At 29.6% G+C, this 9,307-nt stretch overlaps 1 protein-coding gene across 1 annotated transcript; it reads right to left on the reverse strand.

Annotated features, from left to right (window-relative positions):
- Positions 1-4,027: 4,027 nt before the first annotated feature.
- On the reverse strand, positions 4,028-6,916 carry LOC117910370 (probable disease resistance protein At1g61300). The gene has a single exon (XM_034824446.1). It carries the CDS (start codon positions 6,827-6,829, stop codon positions 4,136-4,138), a length of 2,694 nt encoding a protein of 897 aa, XP_034680337.1. The 5' UTR covers positions 6,830-6,916; the 3' UTR covers positions 4,028-4,135.
- Positions 6,917-9,307: the final 2,391 nt, after the last annotated feature.

Here is a 9,307-nt window from a genome sequence, read left to right on the forward strand (position 1 = left end):
CTTGAAAAAAATTTACCCAAAAAAGTTTTTGGTTTTTTATTTTTTGAAAAGTTGTTTAAAAAAACTTTTCACATCCTTATTTTTATAAAGTATTAAAAATGCATAGACTGTTTGGCCCTAGGATTTAAAATAATTTCTTATTTCCAAAACAAAAAATTATAACATAGTTTGATTGTTATTTTGCAGAAATAGTTTTTAAAAATAAAGCGAAATAGATAATAGTTTTTGGAAAAGTTAGAAGAAGTAGGAAATGATGCTTCTAGGACAAGTTACATGAAGGCTTCCAAAGAAAAGAAAGGGTCTTTGGATGCCAATTGGTTGTTCTTCTCCTTGGCAAGCAATCTTTTTTGGGTTGAAGGCTAGAAGGAAGAATGAAGGTTCTCTTAGAATATCCTTTTCCAATTGTGGGGCTGCCACTGCTGTCCATATCCTCAAACTCCCTTAGATTGAGTGGTTCACAGGAGTCAACAGCTCGCACCAACAATAAATGACACTTGCAACTTCTTCCCGTCTCAATTTTCTTTTATTTTCCTCCATCTGCCATTCAACAACCAGAACTCATCCTTTTATACAAGTGCGCGAATACCATTTTTCTTGCATTTTTTTTAATTTATTATTTTCATTAATTTTGAATTTTTCCAATGAAGTTGCGTGTCAAGTCTTTAATCTCATTTGTTCAATTAATGACAATTTTAATTATTGGGTTTGTCATGATCAAGTACATATAATTAAAAAAAATCTAAAATTTAGAATTATTTAAATTTTATATAAAAAAGAAAAAAGAGTGAAGTGAGTCTAAAAAATATATAAAAATCATTTATTAATTTTAAATCTATTTTCCATTTTTCTTTCATCTTTTCTTTTCTTTTATTTTTTTGTTGCATTTTCTTTCAAAATTTTCAAAAATTGAGCATATATTGGATAAGAGTTCATATGCAAGGATAAAAATATTAGTTTTTAAGGAAATATAAATGATTGGATTTTATGAATATATCATGATATATCAATTAAATAAAAAGAAATTTGATTAAAACTCATACAAATATTAAAAAAAAGTTTAAAAATTATAAAAGAAGAAATAATACTCATATTAAAATTCTTTTTATAATAAATATATGAAGGACATAATTTGTGATGTTCAATTATAAAATACAAAACTTAAAAACTTATTTATATTGATCTATGTAATTGGGATAATTTAATAAAATAAAATAAATAAAAATATGATTTTTTAATTAAAAATATTTAAACTTTATATTTCTCTTATTTTTAATCAATATATATATATATATATATATAAATATCATGATAATTTTTATATTATGAAAAGTGTGTTTTCATACATATTTGAAAAAAATAATAATAAAATAAGATGAGTTATTTGATTAAAAGGTTTTTTAAAATCCCAATTTTTGAAATTTAACATCTCACCCCTTTTTTGGTCTTATTTGGACAAAAATATACTCATTTATTTTTTTTTTTATAAAAATAACATTTTTTAAAAACCTATATGTAAATACTTGAAATGGTAGAAGGAATTTATGTCAAAAATATGTTATTTTTTTTAAAGAAAAAATATGGGAATAGTTAAATTCACAATTTAAAAATTATTTCATTTCTTTTAATCAAATATTTCAAATAAGAATCCCAAAAATCCAAATATAATATATATCATTTAATAATAATTAAGATTTTACCTACTTTTCCATCAAAGGTTATTTTTTTATAATCATAAATATTACTTTGACTTGGATGTACACTAAATTGAAATTAATTTTAAAGACTTCTAGTTTCTGTTTCTTTTTTTTTAAATGTGTGTATATAAGTACATTTTTCCCTTTTAGATTGCATTGCCCAAGTGTGTTGGAAGCCGCGTGAAGGGCAGTGATAGGCGTGGAGAAACAGAAAATTCAGAAGATACGGACGAAAAAATCCTCGAGATATTCAACATTTCTCATCATATTTTCTACTGACCTGGCCCCATTTTTTTGTCCTATGTTATCATGTTGACAACTTCCATTATTTTGTTGCTCAAAGAAAAACAAACATATTTTTCATGGTTGCATGGAAAGAAGTATAGTGACTAGTTCTCAAAGCCCTTTATTTATTGATATTGCTACCCATTGTGATTGGTTGTTGTTGCCTTTTTTCATTTTTTTTCCTTTCTTTTTTAGCCTTTTTATTTTTTTTATTTTTTTTTATGACTTAAACTTATATGCTATATATTTGGATAGTAATAGCAAAAAGCCTAACCTTATGGTTTCTTTAATTGACAATATTAAAACATCCTTGATGTACGTACAAGCTAATACCAACATAATTTTTCTTAGGACATTTATACTTGTCAAAGATATCAACATAATTTTTCAAAGGATAGTTATACTTGTCAATGATGATAAAAGATGAACAAAATGATCTTATCATCAAACTTTAGTAGAGAGTTTTTCTTTTAATTTTTTTTTTTTTGAAACATGTTAATGTTAATGTTTTCAGAATCGGACCGGATATTGAACAAAAAAAGTTATCGATACTAGTCGAATCAGTAGTGGTTGAATTGATGACATCATAAATATATAATTTATATTTTATTTAAATTTAAAATAATTTTCAATACATATAATTAAAAATTATTAAAATTTGTAATATTATTTATTCATTTTTATATAAATGTATTAACATTTTTAATTTATTAAACAAAATATATACAATATTTAAATATGAAAGAAAATGGTAAAAATCATATTTAAATATTAAACATATTGAAAATGAAAAAAAAATTGTATTATGTAATTATATATATATATATATTTATAATTATTTTTTAAAATAACCTATATAGTTTTTCCTTGTTAAATTTCAACGTATGTTTGGTTGTAGCAAAGTGGATACTATTGTACTGGAACCTTGAGGTCTATGGTTCAAGCTCTCCTTGCAACAATAAAAGTTGAGGTTTTCTTAAATTTCTACTTCCGTTTGATCCCACATTAGGAGTGAGAAGAAGCATAAATAGATTTATAAACCTCTTCTCATCCCTTACAAATTAATTGGCTGTTGGGCCGGGCCATAGGCCTCATTGCGTGATTTCTTAGGCTATTTTGCTAAGAAGACTCCATCATAGGAGTAGACACCAGGCCTAGGGAAATGTGGCCCATTTATTAATTAAATAATTCCTTAAACATGCTAGTGCTCCTAATTAAATAATAAACTTTTCTTATGGATTTATTTTCTTTGGTTTTTGTAATATTTTGCATTATTAAGATTTTATTTGGATACTCTTCTTGATTTTATTTTTATTTTTTCAAAAATAGAAAGTAGCATAATTTCTATATAAAATTAGAGAATTTTGTACAAAAAGTACATACGTTGTGTCCAGTTGAATATATTTTTTGTTTTTTATTTTTAAAAATAAAAAATAGTATTATCTTTTATATAAAATATAAAAACTTTAAAGACTTGCATTAAAATTGTAATGGTCTTTTAAAATTGATTAAAAAAATTAAGATATTAAAATTTCTTTATTACCTCAAATTTTAAAATTTCTAAAAATAATTTTTAAAGGGATGAGAGTTTTTGCATTTTTATGTAGAAATTTCTATTTTGAAAACAAAAACTAGAAAGTGTATCCAAACGTTTAGGTTGTATGTTTAAAAATTTAAAATTTAAGAAATTATACATTTATTTTTTTATTTTTCCCCCTCTAATTTCAAACTTGAGGTGCCAAAAGTGGATTTAAATAGAAAGCCATAAAGCCAAAAAACCAAAAGCATAATTGAGACTTGAATTGAGTGTAACATTTTTTTGTAATCAACCAGATAATTTTGCAAAGCATAGATTTAATTGATACCAAAGCATAGGATCATTTTTTATTTTCTCATCGTAATTGGATTTGAAACTTCAAGTAAACATGTCAAAAAAAAAAAAAAAAAAGGAGAAGTTAAACTATAATCTCAATCAATTCCATAAATATTAATCAGCCAAAAAAAAAAAAAAAAAAAGTCCTGAAAAAATGGAATTTAAATCCACAACAAACACCCAAACATTTGGCATTCCTTCAAATCCTGCAAACGATTGGCATCTAATTATAGAATGAATTAAAGAATAATACACATTCCAATTATACCTAAGCCCCTTGTTCTTATATTGCATTGAAACTGGGAAGGAAAGTAGTTAGAGTAGCTTCATCCTCCCATTCTAACTCATTCCACCACTCTTGCTTTCCTACCATCACAACTCTACCTTGATTGGCACTGTTGGAGTTGAGTGGCAGCCTCTTCAGCTTTGGACACCCAATTACTTCAATTCTGTCAAGGTAAAGAAAGGGCAAGGGATTCCGGTACACATTCTTCAGTTGGGGTAAACCATTTAACTCCAGTCGTATGAGTTTTGTGAATGGGCTCAGATTTCCTCCATCCTCTGCACCTTTACCTATCACTTCTTCCATTTCATCACATTGTCCTATTGTAAGATATAGGAGGTTTGGGGCAAAAATAAGCCATGTCAAATTCTTCAACATCTGGCATCTATTGATGACCACTTCGCAAAGGCCATGGAAGCATTTGACCTTCGGGTTGAGGCTGCTATACCCCACTGTTTCCTTTCCTTTCCCTACCCAATCAAACTTAATCTCTCTCAAACTATCCAAATCTTCCATCGTAAGCCCATAGAGATGCTTCATATTTTCGAGAGATGATAGGTTGAGTGAGCTTGAACCTTTGAACATCTTGAGGCAGATTGCTAGAGCGCAACTCGGTAACTTTCTGGAACTTAAAAATCTCTTAAACACAGAGGCACTTGCTATGGTGACACTTAAATGCGTCAAGTATTTCAAACTCTCCAATTCCTCTACCAAGGACTCATTACCATATGATTCAACGCCTCCTTCAGCTTCTTGATCATAAAGTCCACAATTGTACATGCCAAGCCCTTGCAGCATTAAAAGACTTGATATTAGTCCTCGTGGAATTGAAGAGACTTTAGATGAACACAACATCAAAATCTTCAATTGTACGAGATTCTTCATCTCAATTGGCAACTTCTTTATCTCTGTACCAGATAAATCAAGATATTGCAATGAAACCAAATTAGAAATATCTGATGGTAACTCAACTATTTTGGTGTTTGATAAGCTCAACACTCTTAGATTGGGCATAAATTGGAAAAAACCATTGCTTATCATCTGCAAATCACTATTCAAATCTAGGCGAAGTGTCGAGAGATTGGGACATGTGGGTGATCCTGTTAACTTCTCAATTCGGTTGTCCATCAGTGAAATCCTTTCTGTCGTCGTCCATTTGACAAAGTCAGGTGCTTGGGTCAAACCAGCACTTGTTTGTACCAAAAACTTGCCCTTCATCTCCCCCATTTCACTGGTTATCCACAAGGCCATATCACGAACAACATCATGAAATTTTACCAATTTAGTATCTGAAGATTCCTCAAGTAGACATGCATGAACGAGAGTACTGATAATATTAAATCCCTGATTTCTGGCTCCATCCGTGTCATCAAATTCATCTAAAAATCCCTCACAAATCCAATGATTTATCAAAACTTCCTTAAATATGAAAAAATCTTCCGGGAATAAAGAACAATATAAGAAGCAAGATTGAACTATTTTGGAGGGCAAACTATCATAGCTGTATTTCAAAAGTGGGTACACTCGGTGCCCCATACCTGGAAAATTTGAAGCACACGTTTGTAGTACTCTAATTGCATGCTTCCAATCTTGGGGTGTCACTTTAGAAGCCATGGCTCGCCCTACGGTAATTATCGCCAGTGGCAAACCGCAACACTCTTTTGCAACTATTTCAGCCAGCTCAGATATTTCTGGATCAGAATTAAGGGCATCCTTTCCCACATATTTTTGAAACAGATCCCACGAATCCTTCCATGCCAAAGATTTCACTTGGATCTTCTTGTGAGCTCCCATTTGCCCGCACAAGTCCTGAGATCGAGTGGTGAATATCAGCTTGGACTTATTTTGTTGGTCAGGAGGTGGAATTCCCACTTCTAACAGATCCATTTGCTCCCACATGTCATCCAACAACATCACAAACCTCTTTTTGCTCAAGGCTCTCCAGATGTCTTTGGCTTTCTCATGGCGGCTTTTGCTTTTCCATTTATCATCACAGAATCCCACCTTCTCCCAAATCTCGTTTTGAACCCGTCCTAGATTTGGAGTTTTTGAAACCACTACCCAAATTACGACATCAAAATTGTGGGATGTTTTCAGGAAATGATTGTTGATTTGTGTCAAGAGGGTGGTCTTCCCAACGCCCCCCAACCCATATAAGCCGATCATCCCTACATGTTCTTCTTCGAGACTCCTCCAAACTTTGTCAAATGTTGATTCCAAGCCCATAGTGGGTCGGCCGGGTATTTCCTCCACAGGAGCTGGAGGTACAATATCAGCCACCACCTCAAAATTACGTCCTTCGCTCATTAGAGTAGCCATATCTTGTAGCTTCCTGGCCACTTTTTTTCCCAACGTGTAGCTGGAGATGCAAAGCTTGGGATGGCAACAACCACGTAATCGTTTATCCTCAATGGTCTCCGCACCATCTCCAATCAGTTGACCGACTTCAATTTCCATGACTTCCACCCTGGAAAGCCAGCCTTGTACTTGATCCAGACGCTTCATTTGTTGTCTCTCAGCCACATCCACCTTCCTATTCACATCGTTCTTCAGCTCCCTTAATTTTTGAAGCTCTGTTCTCAAAGTAACCCGATTTTCCGCAAGCTTGCATATGTAATTTGCTCGAGCAGCAGAGCAATCACAACAACCAGCGATGTCATTGGTAGAGATTGAGACTGAGAACACGTTTCCCATTGATGTATGAAAAACTCCAAGGAGAAGGTAAGAAAGAGGAATGACAAATTCAAAGCAGAAAAGGAATGCCTTTTGTTTGCAGATATTGGCAAATTGATGAGGAGAACCAAGGAAAAAGGCGATGGGCACCGAGTCGAGGATGATGGGGCGCACATGGGCCCCTTGACAAAGCTAAGTTCTGTTTTCCTTCCTTTTTTAAAAAAGAAAAAAAAAGAAAAAGATTGATAAAATTGTGAAATTGAAAATTACTTGACAATGCATTTGTTGTTCTAAGCATGTGGTATTATAATGCTTATTAATGTGGTATAATAATTTATTAATATTTTGGATCTTATTGAGAATTAATTAATTGAAAATAAATAAAATGATAATTAAGTTATTTTATTAAAAAATAATTTTTATAATTCATTTTTCTAATAATTTAAAGCTTTTAGTAATTATCTTCGAATCCAAATAACTTTCTTTCCTTCCTTATTTAGGTTTTCATTCGATAAATATGAATGGATGTTATATTATATTAACATACTAATGTGGTAGTATAGATGTATTTAATACTTTCTCATAGGTAAGCTCCACCCAACCACCACACCCCCACCCACAAACCCTTTCTTCTTCCTTTAATTATTGAAATTAATGTACTTACACATTATTACAAAGTCATTATTTGTTTAAAAAAATTATAACTAGTGTAAAAATTTCAAAATTGTAAGAAAAGAAGTTAGAAAACTTTTAGAAAATGACCTCTATTATTAAGTAGACAATGGAGGTCAAGTTAAAAAGAATACATGAATACATTAAAATCTAAGTCGTTATTATTAGGTAGACAATAGCATTCAATTAGTTGAAAAAGGAATATGTGAATGCACTAAAATGTTGAACATTTTTTGATAAAGAGAAGTTTTATTGCAAGTCTAATTGAAAGTTTGAAATTGTCAATAACTTCTAAAATCTTTCCTTATTTCAAGATCAGAACACTTGAATTTTGGAATATTTGGAAAATTTGGAAGGTTTTTCTTTTTATTTTTTTTTAAAACCAATTATTTTCTCTCTTGGAGTTACCATGGTTAAGACTTGAATGAAATTTAACTAATATTATATAAATTAAATTTATAATTTTTTTATAAAATCAAAATTTAAAAATTATCCTTAAAAATATTTACCCAAAAAAAGTTTTTGGTTTTTTATTTTTTGAAAAGTTGTTTAAAAAAACTTTTCAAACACCCTTATTTTTACAAAATATTAAAAATCATAGACTGTTTGGCCCTATGATTTAAAATAATTTCCTATTTCCAAAACAAAAAATTATAACATTGTTTGATTGCTATTTTGCAGAAATAGTTTTAAAAACAAAGCAAAATAGATAATAGTTTTTATAGAAGTTAGAAGAAGTAGGAAATGATGCTTCTAGGGTGCTGATAGAAGCCATTTCTGGACTAATTCTGGACAAGTTACAAGAAGGCTTCGAAAGAAAAGAAAGGGTCTGTGGATGCCAATTGGTTGTTGTTCTCCTTGGCAAGGAACCTTTTTTGGGTTGAAGGCTAGAAGGAAGAATGAAGGTTCCCTTAGAATATCCTTTTCCAATTGTGGGGCTGCCACTGCTGTCCATATCCTCAAACTCCCCTAGATTGAGTGGTTCACAGGAGTCAACAGCTCGCACCAACAATATATGACACTTGCAACTTCTTTCCGTCTCAATTTTCTTTTATTTTCCTTCATCTGCCATTCAACAACCAGAGCCCATCCTTTTACAAGTGTGCGAATACCATTTTCTTGCATTTTTTTTTATTTATTCTTTTCATTAATTTGAATTTTTCCAATGAAGTTGTGAGTCAAGTCTTTAATCTCATTTATTCAATTAATGACAATTTTAATTTTTGGATTTTTCTCTTAAATAAAATGTGCTTTTATTTTTTTTTTCTTATGCTTGGTTTGTTATGATCAAGTACATATAATTAAAAAAAAATTAAATTTTAATTTTAAATTATTTAAATTTTATATAAAAAAGGAAAAAAGAGTGAAGTGAGTCCAAAAAGCATATAAAAATCATTTATTAATTTTAAATCTACTTTTCATTTTCCTTTCATCTTTTTTTTTTTCATTTTCTTTCAAAATTTTCAAAAATTGAGCATATATTGGATAAGAGTTCATATGCAAGGATAAAAATATTAGTTTTTAAGGAAATATAAATAATTGGATTTTATGGATATATCATGATATATCATTTAAGTAAAAAGAAAATTGATCAAAACTCATATAAATATTAAAAAAAAACTTTAAAAATTATAAAATAAGAAATAATACACCTTAAATTTGTTTTTTATAATAAATATATGAAGGACATAATTTGTGATGTTTCAGTTGTAATAACAAAACTCAAAAACTTTATATGATTTTTTAATAAAATAAAATAAAGAAAAATATGATTTTTTATTTAAAAATATTTTAAACTTTATATTTCTCTTATTTTTAATCAATATA

Source organism: Vitis riparia, unplaced genomic scaffold, assembly GCF_004353265.1.
Source record: "Vitis riparia cultivar Riparia Gloire de Montpellier isolate 1030 unplaced genomic scaffold, EGFV_Vit.rip_1.0 scaffold726_pilon_pilon, whole genome shotgun sequence".
Taxonomy (NCBI): domain Eukaryota; kingdom Viridiplantae; phylum Streptophyta; class Magnoliopsida; order Vitales; family Vitaceae; genus Vitis; species Vitis riparia.

Coding starts and splice junctions, on each gene's coding strand:
- LOC117910370 (XM_034824446.1), bottom strand. CDS start 6,829: ATGGGAAACGTGTTCTCAGTCTCAATCTCTACCAATGACATCGCTGGT.